This window comes from Rhincodon typus, chromosome 33 (genome assembly GCF_021869965.1).
Source record: "Rhincodon typus isolate 14 chromosome 33, sRhiTyp1.1, whole genome shotgun sequence".
In the NCBI taxonomy this organism is placed as follows: Eukaryota; Metazoa; Chordata; class Chondrichthyes; order Orectolobiformes; family Rhincodontidae; genus Rhincodon; species Rhincodon typus.
Window position 1 is genome coordinate 719,743 of NC_063364.1, and position 20,182 is coordinate 739,924.

A 20,182-nucleotide genomic window follows, 5' to 3' on the forward strand; every position below is an offset into this window, starting at 1 on the left:
TGCTTGGCCTGCTGTGTTCATCCAGCCCTGCACCTTGTTGTCTCATAAAATTATTGTGTTTTGGAACAGCAGCTTAAATGAATGGGGTCATGTGACCTGTTCTATACCCTGCCTGACAGTATGGTTTGATTCTTCAAGAGCAAAGGAAGGTTTAGATTGATTTGATCGGGATAAGGTGTAAAATATTTATGCTTGGAGACAAGGCAGAACTCTGTGAGTTTACCATGAGTAGACTTGAGTCTCTCAGTGGGACTAAAGGATGCCAACTCCTCTGGATCAGATGGTCTCCAGCTGAACGTCTTGAAGGAAGTGAGTACAGAAAGAATGGGGATATTGGGGTCATAACCTTCTGAAATTTCATAGATTCTAGAAATGTCCCACAGGTTGGAACGCTACAAATCTATCACCACTCTTCAAGAAATACTGGAAACAGAAAGCTGCCAATTTTTTGAAAATGTACCAGTATACTGATACCCAGGTCATTATTTCTGAAACTGAGTGGCCTCAGTTGCTGAGCTTATCCTCACTCCCTTTGTTGAAAAATGCTGTGAAATTTACAGTTTTCCACATTGCTGGCTCTACTCCTATCCCTGAGGGGGATTAAAAAATTATGGCCATTGCAATTTCCACCCTTGCTTCCCTTAGTATCCTTGGATACATTTACTTGGTCATAGAATCATAGAGATCTCATAAAGTCATGCCGCATAGAAGCAGGCTCTTCAGCTCACCATGCCTATGCCGACCAACGAGTACCATTCACATGCACTTGATCAATAACCTAGTATGCCTGACATTTTAAATACTTATTTGGATGCTTCTTAAATGTTACAAGAGTATCTGCTTCTACCAGTCTCTCAGACAGCACGTTCCATATTCTTACCACCCTCTAGGTGAAAAATTCTTTCTCAGATCTCGAAACCATTTGTTCCTCACTTTAAGCTTATGCTGTCTGGTTTTAGACATGTCTGCTGCAGGGAAAAGATTCTCATGATCTACCCAATTTATGCTCCAAGGAAAACATACCCAGCCTATTCAGTCTGTCCTCATAATCAACACTTTCTATCCCAGCCAATGTCCTGGTGAATCTCCTCTGCACCCTTTCCAGTGCAATCATGTCCTTCTGATAGAGTGGCAACATACTGCATGCAGTATTCCATCTGTGACCTAACCAATATTACACAACGTTGTAACAAGTCTTCCTTTCTTCTCTATTCTATGCCTGGCTAATGAATGCAAACATCCTGTATTCTTCATTACTTTGTCTATCTGTGCTGATACCTTCAGGGATCTATGGACTTAACAACCAAGATCCCTTTGTCCCTCAGTACTCACTAGGGACCTGCCATTCATTGCATATGTTCTTCCCTTTTTAGACCTCCCAAAATATATCACCTTTGTACTCATCAGGATTAAATTCCATCTGCCATTGCTCTGCCCAATTCACCAACTGATCAATTTCAGAATCCAGCCTGACACCATCCTTCTCAGTATCAATGGCATCATCAATTTTTGTGTTACCTGCATACTTACTAAACATACCTTCTACATTCACATCCAAGTCGTTAACATACATAACAAACAGTAAGGGTCTGAGCACTGATCCCTGTGGTACGCCACTGATCACAGGCTTCCACTTACAAAGCCAACCTTCCACCATCAACTATTGCCTCCTATTTATAAACCAGTTTGCCAACATGCCTTGGATCACGTAGGCTCTTACCTTTTGGACCAGCCTTCCATGCAGGATGTTGTCAAAAGCTTTACTGAAGTCTATGTAAACCACATCAAATGCACTATCCTCATTGATATATTTAGTCACCTTTCCAAAAAGCTTAATTAAATTAGTCAGGCAGGATCTCCATTTAACAAATCCATGTTCACGATCCCTGATCAATTTCTGCCTTCCAAAGTATGGATTATCCTGTTCTTCAGAACTTTTTTCAATAATTTCCCTACTCTGCTGCCCTTCTTGAACAAAGGAACCACGTTAGCTAACCTTCAGTCATCTTGCACTTTACCTGTGGTGAATGAACCATTAATTATCTCAGCCAGGGCCCCAGCAATCTCCTCCCGTGTCTCCCATAGCAGCCTGGGATTCTTACATCTACAGCACAGACAAAGGTCCTTCAGCCCTTTGTGTTTACACCAATCAAAAACATCCATCTAACTATTCTAATCCCATTTTCCAGCAATTGGCCCAATAGCCTTGAATACCTTGGCATCGCAGTGCATATCTAAATACTTAAATGTTATCAGGGTTTCTGCTTCTATCATCCTTCCAGGCAGTGAGTTCCAGGTTCCCACTACCTTCTGCGTGAAAAAGTTTTTTCCTCACATCTCCTCTCAACCTTCTTTCCCTTACCTTAAATCTATGACCCCTAGTCATTGATCGCTCCAGCAAGGGGAATAGTTTCCTCCTGTCTGCCCTATCTGTGTCTGTCATAATTTTATACATCTCAATCAACACCCCTCTCAATCTCCTCTGCTCTAAGGAAAACAACCCCAGTCTGACCAAACAAAAGGTCCACTCTGAAGAAGAGTCACTGGGGCCAAAATGTTGACTCTGGTTTCTCTCCAAAGATGCTGCCAGACCTTCATGGTCCAGATTTCCAGAATTCACAGTTCTTTGTTTTATCTCAGTCTATCTAATTTCTCTTCATAGCTAAAGCTACCCAGTCCAGGCAACATTCTGGTAAATTCCTCTATACCCTGTCCAGTGCTATCACATCCCTTCAGTCCAAAGATGTGCAGGTTAGGTGGATTGGCCATGATAAATTGTCCATAATGTCCATGGTTGTACAGGCTCGATGGAGTAACAGTGAGAAATGCAAAGTTACAGGGACAGGGTTGGGGAAGTTGGGGTGTGGTGCAGGGTTGGATGCTCTCTGGAGGATTGATGTGACTCGATGGGCAGAATAGCTTGCTTCCACACCATAAGGATTCAATGATTATATGATTTTATGATTCTATAATGTGAATTCAGGAACTGCACACAATACTCTAGCTGTGGCCTAATCAGCGATTTATATAGTTTTAGCACAATTTCCTCTTGAAGTTCTTAAATTCAATGTCTCTGACACTTTTGATCACCTGCAGAGACTTATTATTCAACACTCCATTCACACCATTTATATAATCTTTTGATCTCTCTGCCCTTGATCTGTCTGCCTATAAATTCTGTGTCTATTGCCTATCTCTCACTTTACCTGATGAAGGGGCTATGCTTCGAAAGCTTGTGATTTCAAATAAACTTGTTGGACTACAATCTGGTGTTGTCTGACTTCTGACCTCGAAATTAAAGGCAAATATACCAGATGCCTTCTTAACCCTTTATACACTATCCCTGATTGCTTAAGAGACCAGTGTACATACACACCAAAGTTCCTCTGATCCTCAGTGCTTCCGAGAGACTTACCATTCATCATGCCTCACCTTGTTTGTCCTACCAATCTCACTTTTATCTAGATTGAATTCCATTTGCCACGGATCAGCCCCTCTGACTAGCCTGTCTACATCCTCTTGTGGTCCAAGGCAATCCTTCTCATTATTTACCACACCACTAATTTTTGCATCATCTGCCAAATTACCAATCAACCCTCCAACGTACAAGTGTAAATCATTTATATAAACCACAGTCAGCAAAGTCTCAACTGAGATGCCTGTCAGACTTCACTGGATATAGATTTCCAGTCAGAAAAATACCCCTCAACCATCATCTCTTGCTTCCTGCTGTTCACCTAATTCTAGATCCAATTTTCCCAATTTCTTTGGATCCCATGGGCTCTTTCCTTTGCCATCAGTCTCCCATGTAGGACCTTTTCAAAAGCCTTGTTGAAATCCAAGTAGACTACATTAAAAACTCTCATCTACATACCTACTAAAAATTCAATCATGTTGGTCAGATGTAACCTCCCCTTAACAAAACGAAGCTGACTGTTCTTGATTAATCCCTGCAAATTAATTCTGTCCTCAGAATTGCTTCCAATAGTTTCCCTACCACCAAGGTTGAATTGACTGGCCTATAGTTTCCTGATTTATTCCTTGTTCCCTTCTTGAGCAATGGTACTGTTAGGGCTGCCCATGTCTGAGCAGCATTAAACAGCCGATGATTGTCCATGGCAAAAGCAGTAAAAGCATGGCTGACAGTAGTCTTATGAAATACTAGCTCTGTGGACCCAAGGTAACAGAACTGTGATAGAATATGCAGCAGAGGTTGTTTATGCATAAGACATAGATAAGAACATTTCACACTACACTTAATTAGTGAATCTCTCTTTAATTATTAATCAATCTGTTACAATACTAATACTAATAGTAGTTACAATACTAATACTAATAGTAATACAATACTAATAGTAGGTTTTAGCTAAAATCCTTCAAATAATCATCAACATAGATTCCAAAGTAGTTATAGATTCACATAAAATCACTAAAAGCATTAGTGGAAAAGATTCAAATAAAATTATGAGAGCAAACTAGTCTCAGACAGTAAAAACAGCCCCCATATCATTACAGGGAGAATTGGATCACAAGTAAAGAAACTAGCAGTCTTTGGAATGCAGATTCTGAGGTCCATTCTGAAAAGCCGCAAAAAAGGAGATAAGAGAGCCTTTTAAACAAAATGAGACCATGGAAGACCAGAGGTTGACCACAAACCTGTTCATCTCTAGCTGTGCCGTCATGTGATTGGCTTAATTGGAAATGCATGTAATCAATTAATAATATGATTGGTTTGTAATTGTTAAATGTGGGATGAAACAAATGTTTAAAAACGTATGACTTTCCTTTGTGTGGGGAAGAGCTTTCTGGATTTTCAGATGGTTTCTTCCCACCAGTGTAATTTGAACAAACTCTTTGATACTGGAAGTGAACTCTAATGGGGTGGCACAGTAGCTCAGTGGTTAGCACTACTGCCTCACAGAACTAGGGTCCTGGGTATGATTCCAGCCTCAGGCAACTATCTGTGTGTAGTTTATGCATTCTTCCCATATCTGCGTGGGTTTCTTCTGGGTGCTCCAGTTTCCTCTCACAGTGCAAAGATGTGCAGGTTAGGTGGATTGACCATGTTAAATATCCCATAGTGTATAGGGATGCACAGGCTAGGTGGATTAGCCATGGGAAATGAAGCGTTATAAGGATAGGGTAGGGGGCTGGGTATGGGTGGGATGCCCTTCAGAGGTCAATGTGGACTTGATGGGCCAGGGACCTGCTTCCACACTGTAGGGATTCTATGTTTCCTAAGTGTCAAGTGAATCATTTGGTTATTCCACCGCAACAGTACCACATTGGCAGCCTCCAGTCCTCCAACACCTCTCCTGTGGCCTGAGAAGAATTGAACATTTTTGCCAATGCCCCTGCTATTTCCTCCCTTGCCTCAATCAACCTGGGATACGTTTCATCTGTCCCTAGAGTCTTATCTACTTTTAAGCAGCCAGACCACTCAGTACCTCCTTTCTGTCTATGCTAAATTCTTTAATTGCATCGCAGGCCTTCTCCTTGATTTCTACCATATTGCTCCTCTTAGTAGTGAACACCAACTCTAAGTATTCATACAAGAACCTACCTACATCCTCTGGCTCCACATACATATTACCACTCTGATCCTTCATGGACTATACTGTTTCCCTCATTATCTTTTTACTGTTAATGTACCTGTAAAACAACTTAAGATTTTCCTTTATTGTGCCTGCCAGTATTCTTTCATATCCCCTTTCAGCTCTCCTAACCTCGTTAAGACCCTTTTGCACATTCTATACTCCTTTAAGACTTCTGCTGTTTTGAGCCCTTGACGTCTGCCATAAGCCTCCCTTTCACTCTTAATCCAATGCTGTGTATCCTCTGATATTCAGGGTTCACAGGATCGGTTGGTCCCACCCTTTTTCTGTATTGGAACATGTTGGGCCTGTACTCTCCATATTTTCTTCTTGAATGCCTTCCACTGCTCTGAGACAGATTTACCTGAAAATATCTGCTTCCAGTCCACTCTGGCCAAATCATATCTCATCGTATTCCCCCAGTTGAGAACTTTGATTTCAGGCTCATCCTGTCCTTTCCTGTAGCAATTTTGAATCTTCTGCATACTGGCTTAAAAATCTGCCCGAATGCACTGTAAGAATTCTACTCCCTCCGAAGATTTCATTCAATGACTGCCCCAGTTAATGTTGGGGAAGCTGAAATCCCCGACTATCACTACACTATTACTTTTACACATCTCTGAAATTTGCCTCCATATGTATTCTTCTATTTCTCTCAGACTGTTAGAGGGGGTTTACAGTACGTTCCTAGCAAAGCTCACAGATGTTCCATAGTGAATTCACCTGCAGATCCTGCCATTATCAAGTTTAAAAATAATCAGTCTAATACTCTCTCCTTATCAATTTTAAACCCAACAGCATTTCAGGGCAAGTGGTAATGTAATTGTCTTTGTAATCCAGAACACCACATCAATATTCTGGAGTCATAGGTTCAAATTCTACCATGACAGTTGGTGATATTTTATGACAATTAAAATATATGGAATTAAAAACTAGACTAATGGTGACCATAGTGGGAAACGAGATGGCCTAGTGGTGTTATTGCTCAACTATTAATTCTGAGACTCAGTTAATATTGTAGGGATTTAGGTTTGAATCCCACCATAGCAGAAGGTGACATTTGAATTCAATAAAAATCTGGAATTAAAGGCCCGTTGATGACCATGTTATCATTGTTGGCAAAACCTATCTAGTTTAGTAATGCCCTCTGGAGAAGAAAACAGCTGCCCTTACCTGGTCTGGCTACATGCGACTCCAAACCCACATCAATCTGTTTGACTCTTAACTGCCCCCTGGACAGTTAGGGATAGAAACATAGAAACATAGACAATAGTTGCAGGAGGAGGTCATTCAGCCCTTTGAGCCTGTATCACCATTAAAAATGATTATGGCTGATCATGCAATTTCAGTATCTCACTTCTGCCCTCTCTTCATACCCCTTGATCCCTTTAGCTGCAAGGGTCATGTCCAGCCCCCTCTTGAATATATCTAACAAACTGGCCCCAACAGGTTTCTGTGGGAGAGAATTCCAAAGGTTCACAATGAATGAAGAAATTCTTCCTCATCTTAGTCCTGAATGGCTTACCCCTTATTCTTAGACTGTGACCCCAAGTTCTGCACTTCCCCAACATCAGGAACATTCTTCCCGCATCTAGTTGTCCAGTCTCATCAGGATTTCTTATGTTACTATGAGATACAAACCTCATTCTTCAGTCAGTGCTGCCATCCCGGGAATCAGTCTAATAAACCTTTGCTGGCCTCCCTTTCTCGGACTAGGAGACCAAAACTGCACACACAATACTCAAGATGTGGCCTCACCAAGGTCCTGTATAACTGTAACAAGACATCCCCGTTCCTATACTCAAATCCTGTCACTATGAAGGCCAGCATGCTATTAGCTTTCCTCACTGCCTGCTGCACCTGCATGGCAACCTTCAGTGACTGTTCCCCCTTGACACCCAGGCATCATTGCGCCTCACCATTTCCTAAACTGCCACCATTCAGATAATAATCAGCCTTCCTGTTTTTGTGACCAAAGTGGATAACCTCATATTTATCCACATTATATTGTATTTGCCCAATCGGCCAGCCTGTCCAAGTCACCTTGCAGCCACTTAGCATCGTCCTCACAGCACACACTGCCACCCAGCTTAGTGTCGTCTGCAAATTTGGAGATATTGCATTCAATTCCTTCGTCTAAATTGTTCGTGTAACTTGTGAACAGCTGGGGTACCAGCACTGAACCTTGCAGTACCCCACTCGTCATTGTCTGCCACTCTGGAAAGGACCCATTTATTTCAACCCTCTGCTTCCTGTCTGCCAACCAGTTCTCTATCTATGTCAACAAATCACCTCTGATACCATGAGCCTTAATTTTCCTTACTAATCTCATGTGTGGAAACTTGTCAAATGTCTTTTGAAAGTCGAAATACACAACATCCACTGATTCACCCTTGAACACTCTCCTGGTCACATTCTCAAAAAATTCCAGAAGATTTGTCAAGGATGATTTCTCTTTAGTGAATCCATGCTGACTCAGACTGATGCTGTCACCGCTTTCCAAATGCTCAGTTATTTCATCCTTAATGATTGACTCCAGCATTTTCCCCACCACCAATGTCAGGCTAACTGCCTATAATTCCCAATTTTCTCTCTACTTCCTTTATTAAAAAGTGGAGTTACAATCCATTGGAATTCTTCCAGAGTTTACAGAATGCTGGAAATTGATCACTAATACGTCCACTATTTCTAGGGCTTCTTCCTCAAGTACTCAGGGATGCAGAACATCAGGCCCTGGGGATTTATCAGGTTTAATCCCATGAATTTCCGCAATATCATTTTTTGAATAATAAGGGTTTCCTTCAGTTTCTCCTTTGTGCTTGACCCTCTGTCCCCTAGCATTTCCGGAAGGTTATTTGTATACATCTTAGTGAAGACAGATCCAAAGTATTTGTTCAACTGGTCTGCCATCCTTTGTTGTCCATTATGAATTCACCAGATTCTAACTGTAAGGGACCTACATTTGTCTTCACATATCGATAGAATCTTTTGCAGTCAGATTTTATGTTTCCCACAAGCTTAAAGCTCATATTCTATTTTCCCCTTCCAAATTTAACTCTTTGACCTCCTTTGCTGAATTTTAATTTCTCCCAGACCTCAGGTTTGCTGCTTTTTCTGGCCAATTTATATGCCTCTTCTTTGGCTTTGACACTATCCCTGATTTTCTTTTTTAGCCATATTGAGTCACCTTCCCTTATGCCAGACAAGGATATGCAATTATTGAAGCTCATCCATGGGCAATAAATGGCAAATCTGAGACAAACATAAAGGGGAGAAGGCTACCTCCTCTTTCACAATGATCAAAGTGGGCAATAAATGCTGGCCTAGCCTGCATGAGACTTCAGACCCATAGCCTCTTATGTTCTTAAAAGGTCTTGAGAGCCAATCAATTCAAGGACAACTATGGTTAGGCAACAAGTGCCAATCCTGCTGGTCATACCAACATCCTATACATCCTAACCCTAACCCTCACCCAATCCTATACAAACATAAAGGTCAAAAGCTACCTCCTCTTTCACCATGATCAAAGTGGAACCTTCTTCCTCAGAAAACGGGGATGCACAACACTACTGTGGTAACTCTGCGTTACTGCCCTGCCATTGTCAGTGTCACCATTTAACTCCACAATCTCATCGTTCTTGTTGAATTATATTGTGCAGTGATTGTAACAAGGTCAGCCAGGTGGACATCATAGAATATGAGATAACAAGGTGTGGAGCTAGATGAACACAGTAGGCCAGGCACAACAGAGGAGCAGGAAAGCTGACGTTTCGGGTCTGGACCCTTCTTCAGAAATTTCTGAAGAAGGGTCCCGACCCGAAACGTCAGCTTTCCTGCTCCTCTGATGCTACCTGACCTACTGTGTTCATCCAGCTCCACACCTTGTTATCTCAGGCTCCAGCATCGGAATATGAGTTCCCCAACTGGAGTGTTAACCTGGCCCAGTTAGGGAGCCCTGGCTGACAGATAAAAACAGGTGTGTCTGATATCCACTCTGAGAGCGGGTTCTGAGAGAACTGGTTCAGTGTCAAGTTCTCTCCACATAAACAACGGATGACCTGGTGATGGGATACCAGCCTTTGTGGAGTTATTTCAGTGATGATGAGTGAAAAGCACACTCCTGAAGAAATTCACTCACAACGGTCATCCTTGAGTTGGGGCAAGCATCCCTGGCATCATGTTGTTATTTGGGAAGCTCGATTCATTCAATCCTGCAGTCAAAGACTGGGCCCAGTATGTGGAAAGAATGTGTTTCTTTTTTCCAGGCAAATGACATTAGAGCAAATGAAAAGCAATGAGTAATTCTCCTGACAGCTTGTAGAGCTTTTTTGTTTATTAGGAGCCTAACTTTCCCTAGGACACCAGATATTAAAACCTTTCCAAAGTTGATGGATATACGCAGTTGAGGAACATTACAACCCCAAGCCTCCTCTAATTCTGAGATGCTATCAGTTTTACTTGGCATTTCAAGAACCAGGAGAAGCCGTATCAGGATTTTTGACTAAGTTAAGACAACAGGCAGAGGCATGTGACTTCTATTTAACCCAATATGAGATGCTGAGAGATCATTTGGTATATGGGATTAATGATGTAACTGTACAAAAGCACCTACTAGCTGAAGCCCACATGACTTCAAACAGGCACTACGACTGGCTTTATCATTAGAGAATGTCGCAAGTGGTGTATATGAGTTGCAGAGTATTCCAATGGAAGTAGATGCCCTTGTCAGTTCAACTGAGCTTGTCGAACATCACTTGAATGAAGACACTTGCATAACTTCACTCAGGGCATATCCTGAACAGAGGGACTCTAGGTTAGACCCACAGCAAAACCCCAAAACAAAGCCAAGCCTTGATCAAACGGCTAAAATTTTCTTCAGGACCAGAGCCAGCAAGTTATTGTAGTTGCTGCCAATATTCAGACTCGAGACAGCAAAAGAATCCCACTACAGCTAAACTGAGTAACACGCCCTGGAAAATCCACCTACATCTGCTTTGGAACAGTTAAATTGCTTAGCAACATCCAAATCAGAACCAATCAAAATAAATGTCTGGTTAAATGGTCACCCAGTTCTAATGGATGTCAACACTGACATGGTCATTTCAGTGATCACAGATCCAGCCTTTAACAAAATTCGCTCTGGGCTCCAGCCCTTAAGCTTCCACAAGACCTTGGCTAGACAGAGAACCTACACCCGCAACTTTTACAAATCAAGGGTACAATTTCGTTTCTGGTCTCTTACGAGGACCAGCTGGTTCAGTTATCGTTCATTGTGGTAAAAGACTTGAACCCAAGCTTGATGGGGTGAAATTGGTTGAGAAAGATTCAACAAGATTGGCTCAACATTTTTCAATTAGAAAATGGCGGCCTGAGTGAAGTCCTAAATAAATAACCGGAAGATTTTTTCAGGAAGGTCTAGGTACTATCAAAGGAGCTAAGACCACCTTGCATGCCGACCAGGAAGCAATTCCAAAATTCTACAAGGCCCACATAGTGCCCTTTGCTTTATGGTCAAAAGTAGAGGCAGAAATCAGGAGGCTGGAAAGCGAAGGAATCATCAAACCAGTCCAGTTTGTAGCATGGACACCAGCAGTCATGCCGATTATGAAGTCTGATGTGTCGGATTGCCTTTGCTGGGATTTTAAGCAAATGGTAAACCACTGTTCACAGCTGGATAAATAGCCAATCCCTCGCATAAAGGATTTATATGCAAAGCGGGGTGGGGGGAGGGTGCTGTCTTTCACGAAGTTGGACATGAGCCAAGCGTACTTGCAATTGTGGTTAGATGAGGATTCCCAGAAGTCTGCTACAATTAATACGCATAACAGTTTGTACCAATATATGAGACTGCCATTTGGGGTATTGTCAACCTGTACAATTTTTTAGCGGACAATGGAGAACATTTTACAAGGTCTACCCCAGGTCATTATTTATTTAGATGACATGCTAATAACAAAAGAGCAATAAGGAACACTTAGAGAACTTGGACATAGTCCTTAGATATTTTTCCCAGGTGGACATATGCCTTAGGAGGGAAATAATGTGTGTTCCAGGCACCCCAAGTGACCTATTTGGGCTACAGAGTCAACAAGACTAGATTATACTCATTGGAAGATGAACTGAGGGTGATTAAAGTTGCTTCCCACATTTGTACCAGAGCTTAAATCTTTCCTTGGATTGGTGAATTACTGCAGAAAGTTTGTACATAAACTGGTCATCATCCTGACCTTTCCATCAACTATTAAAAGAGGATCAGCCTTGAAATGGTCACATAGCAAAATCATAGCTTTCAAGGAAGTGAAGAAGCAGCTACCATCCTCTAAGGTGTTGGCACACTATGATCCCAAATGAGATTTGGTATTGACATGCAATTCCTCCCCGTATGGCATCTCGGTAGTATTAGCTCATTGGCAGTCCAATGGAGAGGAATGCCCAATAGCATATGCATCCAGTACTTTGGCTAATGAAGAGTGTAAACACACACAGATAGAGAAGAAAGGTTTGGTGGCCATATTTGGAGTCAGGAAGTTCCACCTGACGTTCCAAGGACAACATATTATTGTGGGGAGTAAGATTATGCCAAGCAAAGGTCACTGCCAGATCATGGCTGAACTCCATCAGGGTCATCCAGGGGTTTCCAAAATGAAGATGTTAATGAGAAGTTATGTCTGGTGGCCAGGAATTGGATGCTGACATAGCTGCATTGGTGGGCAGTGCCCAGAGCACCAAAAAGGACAAAAATTATCACTGACAGCTCCCCCACATTCGTGGGAATGGCCAGGTAAACCCTGGATTCAGTTACATGTCAACTATGCAAGTTCTTTCATGGGCTCAATGTTCTTAGTCATTGCAGACACCCACCCAAAGTAGTTGGATGTGCATAGAGTTCATTCGTCAAACATGGGGATGACAATAGAAAAACTGTGCGCATCTTTTACAATACACAGAGACCCAGAAATGTTGGTCACAAAAAAATGGGACATCATTTACCAGCAGGGAATTTGAATATTTCCTAAAGTTGAATTGTATTTGACATATAAGGACAGCTTCATATTATCCATCATTTAATGGTGTGGTAGAAACACGAGTCCAAACTTGCTTCATTCAATACCAAACTGTCCTCGTTCCTGTTTGATTATAGGACCACTCCTCATCCTACAGGGATAGCTCCACCAGAGTTGCTAATGGGGAGAAGAGTCCACTCCAGTATATATCTGATCTTCCCGGACCAGGGAGGGGGGTGGTGAAACAGCATCAGGAATGCCAATGCTCAAGACTCCACTAAGCGAGAGAGACAGTTTACTTCAGGGAACAGAGTTTGGTGCATGAAGCACAGGAATAGCACTGCATAGGTAAGAGGTGTGGTCAATGATAGGTTAGGTCCAGTGACATATAAAGTTCAGGTAAGTGCAACGGTCCTGAGCAAGCACGTGGACTGTATTAAAGCCACAAACTCGCAAACAGTACAGGAGCAAAATGTGCTCGGCTCCTTAACAGTCTTTCTACCGTTCCTGAACCCATGGGCTCTCCCTCTCCATCAAGCATTGAAGATACCTCAGAATCTGAGATGTCCACTGTGGATGTCACTGCCTCAAGGTCTTTGCCACCTGAAGAAGAGAATGACTTTCTTCTGAGAAGCTCTGGGCACAAGAGACAAACTACTGTATGTTACACACCACCCATATCAAAGGCAGAGTTGGAGGAACCTGACCCAGCGCTAAAACACCCCAGGAAGAACTACTAAAAAGAAACTGGCCTATGTCCTCGGACTCAGAGGGGAGGAATGCAATGGTTATAATGAGGTCAGCCAGCTGGACCTCGTAAACATGAGTCCCTAATTGGGGCTGTTAATCTGGTCCAATCAGGGAGCCCTAGCTGATAGATAAAGACAGCTGTGTCAGACATCCTGTTCTCTTTGACAGCTGGCTCTGGGGGAGCTGCATCAGTGTCAAGAACCCTCCACCTGTAAATAAAAAGTGACTTGGTGACAGGAGACCGGCCTTTGTGGAGTTATTTCATATCCTTCATTTTTGTAAATTATCTTATCTTATTTCTTTCATCATCCAGGGAGTTTTGAATTTGTTTGCCGTACCTTTCCCTTTTGTAGTAATGAACCATGACAGTATCTGAAGTATCACTTTTTTAAAGTTTTGGCAATTTTTGCTTCCAATTGAGCAGGACCAGCTCCATTCTTATCCCATGGAAGTTGACCATCATCCAATTCTGACTTCAGATGCAGGTTGTTCTTTTTGAAGGCCAACCAAATGTTACCAATGGGCCACATGATTGCTGTTTCCAAATGTTTCCTTCCTGGCTCTTGATCTACTTGGGACACTTTATTAACAAGAATCACATCCAGCGATGCCTCTTTTCTTCATTAGGCTAGAAAATTCTCCTGGTCATACAATAGGAGCTCTTGCTGCACTCTGTTCTAGACACTACTATTAATCCAATCTATATCCAGATCATTAAAGTTCCTCACTAAAGCTACATTTGGGATTATTTTAATGTTAAACTCATAGTTTTTTTTATTCTTTCACAGAATGTGAGCATCATTAGCTAAGCCAACAACAGCAGCATGAAAACAGAAGTTGCTTGATAAAGCTCAGCAGGTCTGAGGAACTGTTCTGAGGAAGGGTCACTGGACCCAAAACATTAACTCTAACATTTTCTTCACAGATGCTGCCAGACCTGCTGAGCTTTTCCAGCAACTTCTGTTCATGTTCCTGATTTACAGCATCTGCAGTTCTTTCAGTTTTTAGTTAGCTAAGCCAACATTTGTGGTCTGTCTTGCCTGTCTTGAACTGTTGCAGTCAATGAGGTGTAGGGACACTTAATATTAGGGAAGGAGTTCCAGGAATTTTTTCCAGCAATAGTGAGAAACAATAGTGTTGGTTTATGGCTTGGAGGGGAATTTACAAGTGGTGGTATTCCCACACATATGCTGCCTTTGGATTTCTGGGTTGTAGAGGCTGCGGTTTGAAAATGCTGTCAAAGGTACAGAAAGCTAACTACTGTGTGTCGGGAGTAGAGAGTTGGTGGGTGGGGTGCAGATCATCTGGGCTACTTTGTCCTAGATGGCATCACTCATCCAAGGAAGTGGGGAGTATTTCATCACACTCTTGACTTGTACCTTGTAGACAGTGGACAAGCATTGTGAGATAGTTGAGTTACTCACTGCAAGGTGCCCACTTCTGTACTATTCTTCTAGCCACAGTATATATGTTTCTGGTCCAATTCAGTTTCTGATCAGTTGTCCCTTCACAACCCCCAATGCAGGTGATAGTGGGGAAATCAGAGGGAATGGTTAGATTCTGTCTTATTGGAGATTGTCATTGGCATTTGTGTGACACTAAAGTAACTGAACACATCAGCCTAAGCCAGAGCATGCTGCATATGGACATGGGCTCCTTCAGTAACTGTGGAGTGTGAATGGTGCTGAACATCACTGAACATCCCCACTTCTGACCTTATGATGGAGGGAAGGTCATTGTTGAAGCTGCTAAAGCTTCCACTGGCGGGTGAAACTAGAACTTGGGGGCATAGCCTCAAAACAAGGGGGATTAAATTGAGGACTGAAATGAGGAGGAATTTCTTCACCCAAAAGGTTATGAATCTGTGGAATTCCCTGCTCACTGAAGCAGTTGAGGCTACCTCGTTGAATGTTTTTAACACAAAGATAGATAAATGTTTGAACGGTAAAGCAATTAAGGTGAGCAAATGGGTAAGTGGAGCTGAGTCCATTCAACTTTATTGAATGGCGAAGCAAACTCAATGAGCCAGATGGCCTATTCCTAATCCTATTTCTTATGTTCTTATGGTTGGGCTGAGATCACTACCCATAAGAAGGGAAGTCAATATATTTGAAAAACAATAATATCAAAAGATCTGGATGACAGAATAATAGAAAGTTTCAGAACACTATTAAAACAGGAATAATGGGCTGAATGGTATTGTAATTTATGCTTCTTAAACAAGGAACAGGAGTAAGTCATTCGACCTCTTGAGTCTGCTCTGTTATTTAAAAGCATCATGACTGACCTGATTGTAACCTCAACTCCACCCTTCTGCCATCCTTAGCTATCTTTTCACCACCTTGCTTTCCAATGATCTCTTGACATCTGGCTTAAAAGTCTTTGCTTCCATTACCTTTTGAGGAAGAGAGTGCCTAAAACTTTGTGAGAAAAATGTTTTACTTCATTCCTGTTTTAAATGAGCAACCTCTGACTGTGAAACAGTAACCACTAGTCCCAGATTTTCCCATCAGGGTTGGAGGTTGGAATGGTGTAGTGGTATTGTTGCTGGACTATCAATCCAGAGAATCAAGTAATATTCTGGAGATCTGCATTTAAATCCCACAATGATGGAAATTAAATTATTTTAAAACCTTCAAGAGGACATTCGATGATTATTTGGATAGAAATAGTATACAGGCATGTGGGGAAAAAGCAGGACATTGGCATTAGGTAATAGAACCAGTGCAGACATGCTGGGCCAAATGGACCTCTTCTGTGCTGTAAAAATTCTGTGATTCTGTGAAAAGGAACTATCCTCTCCACCTGCCTATTCTAGGTATTTGTCTGGTAGACCTTCTTCGAACTGCTTCCAATGCATTTACATCCTTCCTTAAATAAAGAGACCAAAACTATACACAGTACTTCCGATATTTTCTGACCTGTGCCCTGTATAACTGAAGCATGACATCCCTACTTTTGTATTCAATACCCCTCCCAATAAACAAAATATTTTTTACACTTTCCTATTTACTGAATGCACTTGCATTCTAGCCTTTTACAATTCATGCATTAGAACAACCAGACTGCTCCACATCTCACAGCTCTGTCAATTATTTAAAGTTCCTCTTTGCCACCTTTATCCACATTTTACCTGAATGTAGATTTTGAGTCGATCAAGTGGGGCAGTTGAGGTACGGGACACTGCTCCTGCTGTAGCTCCTGCTAACAACTGCTTCCACCACGTTGTCACATATGGCTGAGAACTTGAGGACTCTGAGAATAAGAAACCACTGTACATACCCGAGTCATGGTATTGATACTGTGAGCAAAAAAGATAAGGTTAAAAAATGTCCTTGAATCCTCTAAAAAGGTTTCTCCATTCTTTTTCCCCTGGAGGCTAGCGTTGACGATTAAGTTCAGTGTGTAAATGGTACCAGCTGAATAATTGACCAATAACAGGTGGGGCTGGGGAACACATTAGGAGAGGAACCTCTCAGACAATGATTCCCTTGCACTATCAATGGAGGCCCATGCGTTGAAATTTGCATGTCAATGCATTGGTCAGAGGCATTTAATGAAAGATTGTGTTTGCTGACACCATGGAACATGAGCACTATTCCATGTGAATACACACATGTGCATTAATGGAGCTGCCATGAACCAGGAGGAGGTTGGAGATGGACTAGGAATGTGAAGTAATCGGGCTGATGGTTGGGGGAGAGATCAGGCATGGGGCTGAAGGAGAAGGGATCATCTGGGGGAGGGAAGACATTGGGTCGTGTTCTGTTACCTGAGAACCAATCACACACTTGTTGGCAGGCAAAAGGTCCCTGTCATTGATAACTGTCATTAGTTGATAGACCAATTAACTTGTTTCCAAATGGATCTGCATCTGCACACACTCTTAGCTCCAAATCATTTGCAATTCAAACTTAAATTTACTGCTTGTTCAAGCAAAATACCAACACATGGTCCTTACAAGGTCATGTTATTCATATCAGAACGACAATCAAGCAAAGAAGAAGCACCCACCCAACTCAGCATAACAAATAACATAGAACATAGAACTGTGCAGCACAGGAAAGGGCCCTTCAGCCCACTATGTTGTGCTGAACATAATACCAAATTAAACTAATCCCTTCTGCATGCCCTTGGTCCATATCCCTCCATTCCTTGCATATTCATGTGCTTGTCAAAAGGTTCTTTAAATGACCCTATTGAATTTGCCTCCACCACCATCCCTGGCAGTGCATTCCACATTCCTACCACTCTCTTTGTAAAAAACCTGCCCCTCAGGTCTCCTTTTCCCCTCTCACCTTAAATGCATGCCCCCTAGTATAAGACATTTCAACTCTGGAAAAAAGATTCTGACTGTCAACCTTTTCTATGCATCTCATAAGTTTATAGATTTCTATCAAATCTCCCCTCAGCCTCAGCCGCTCAAGAGAAAGCAGCCTGAGTTTCTCTAGTCTCTCCTTGTAGCTCATACCATCTAACCCAGGCAGCATCTTGGTAAACCTCTTCTGCATCCTCTCCAAACCCTCCTCATCCTTCCTGTAATGTGCGATCAGAATTGAATGCAATACTCTAATTGTGGCCTAACCAAAGTCTTATAAAGCTGCAACATGACATCCTGACTCTTGTACTCAATGCCATGACCAACAAAGGCAAGCATGCCATATGCCTTCTTTACCACCCTATCTACTTGCATAGCTACTTTCAGGGAGCTATGGACTTGAACCCAAGATCCTTCTGTACATCAATGCTGTTCAGAGTCCTGCCTTTAACTGTATATGTTCCTTACCATTTGAACTCCCAAAGTGCAGCACTTCACACTTACCTTTTGACAACCTTCTACACTATCCACAACTCCACTGATCTTTGTATCATCTGCAAACTTACTAACCCACCCATCTACATTTTCATCTAAGTCATTTATATATATCACAAACAGCAGAGGTCCCAGTATGGATCCCTGCGGAACACCAATAGCCACGACCTCCAGCCTGAAAGGCACCCTTTCACTACTACTCTCTGTCTTCTATGGGCAAGCCAATTCTGAACCATGAGGCCAAGTCACTGTGGATCCCATGCATCTTAATCTTCTGGATGAGCCTACCATGAGTGACATTGTCAAAAGCCTTATTAAAATCCATATGAACAGCAACCACATGATCACCTTTGTCACCTCCTCAAAAAATTCAATCAAGTTAGTAAGACATGACCTACCCTGCACAAAGCCATGCTGACTGTCCCTAATTAGGCCATGCTTTTCCAAATGCACATAAATCCTGTCCCTAAAAATTCTCTTCAATAGCTTCCCAGCCACCAATGAGAGACTCACTGGTCTGTTGTTTCCTGGATTATCCCTATTTCCCTTCTTGAACAGAGGAACAACATTAGCTGCTCGCCAGTCCTCTGGGACCTCTCTTCAGTGACTAGCAAGGATACAAAGATCTTGGTCAAGGGCCCAGCAATCTCCTCTCTTGCCTCTCTCAATAACCTGCGGTAGATACCATTGAGCCCTGGGGACTTATCCACTTTAATGCTCTTCAAGAGATCCAACACCACTTCTTTCTTGATCTCAAAATGCCCTATCATGTTAGCATGCTCCACACAAATCTCACTATCCTTCATATCCTTTTCCTGGGTGATACTGATGCAAAATACTCATTTAGGACTTTACCCACGTTCTCTGCCTCCAAGCACAAGTTCCCTCCTTTATCTTTGAGTTTTCCTACCTTCTCCCTAGTTATTCTCCTGTTTTTAATGTATCTATAGAATGCCTTGGGATTCTCTTTTACCCTAAGGTCATTTCATGGCCCCTTTTTGCTCTCCTGATTCCCCGATTGTGTACTTTCCTGCTTTCTTTATATTCCTCACAGGCCCTGTCCAATTTTGGCTTCCTAAATCTTACATATGCTTCTTTTTTCCTTTTGACTAAATTCACAACCTCCCTCGTTATCCAAGTGTCCCTTACCTTGCCATCCTTATCCTTCCTCCTTACTGGAACATGCCGGTCTTGAACTCTCCCCAGCAGGTCTTTAAACAGTTCCCACGCCTGATAACAGCTCCTCCCAATTAACACTCCCTAGCTCCTGCTTAATACTAATGTAATTTGCTCTCCCCAGTTTAGTACCTTTCTGAGAGGTCCTGACTTATCCTTGTTCATAGCTATTTTAAAACTTAAGAAGTTGTGACCACAGTTACCAAAATGCTCTCCCACTGAAAGATCAGTCACCTGGCCAGGTTCATTAACCAATACAAGATCCAGTATGGCCCTTCCTCTAGTTGAACTATCCACATACTGTTGCAAGGAACCCTCTTGGATGCACTTAATAAATTCTGCCTTGCCTAAGCCTCTTGCTGTAAGGGGGTCCCAATCAATAATGGGGAAGTTAAAGTCACCCACTATGACAATTCTTTTTACTGCACCTCTTCATAATCTGCCTACATTTTTGTTGCTCAATCTCTCGGTGACTGTTGAGAGGCCTATAGTATAATTCTATCAGAGTGTTGCGCTATCTTATTTTTGAGCTTTACCTATATTGCCTCAGTGGATGAGCTCTCCAGCATGTCCTCTCTGAATGCAGATGCAACATTGTCCCTGATTAGTAATGTAACTCCTCCACCTCTTTTACCTTCCTCTCTATCTCATCTGAAACAACAAAACCCTAGAACATTGAGCAGCCAGTCCTGTCCCTCTCTCAACCTCTGTAATAGCTACAACATCATAGTCCCATGTACCGATCCAAGCTCTAAGATCATCTGCCTTACCTTTAGTACTCCTTGTGTTGAAATAAACACATTTCAGCCCATTAGTACCATTGTGTTCATTTATCTGTCTCTGCC

General features: G+C 42.2%; 1 protein-coding gene across 1 annotated transcript in view; it reads right to left on the bottom strand.

Annotated features, from left to right (window-relative positions):
* Positions 1-16,628, bottom strand: part of LOC125486771 (calcium-binding mitochondrial carrier protein SCaMC-3-like) — a 46,235-nt gene extending 29,607 nt beyond the window's left edge. Inside the window, exon 1 of the mRNA XM_048615711.1 lies at positions 16,482-16,628. Within this exon, the coding sequence (XP_048471668.1) occupies positions 16,482-16,628 (147 nt within the window). The remainder of the gene's footprint in view (positions 1-16,481) is intronic.
* Between the last annotated feature and the right edge of the window lie 3,554 nt (positions 16,629-20,182).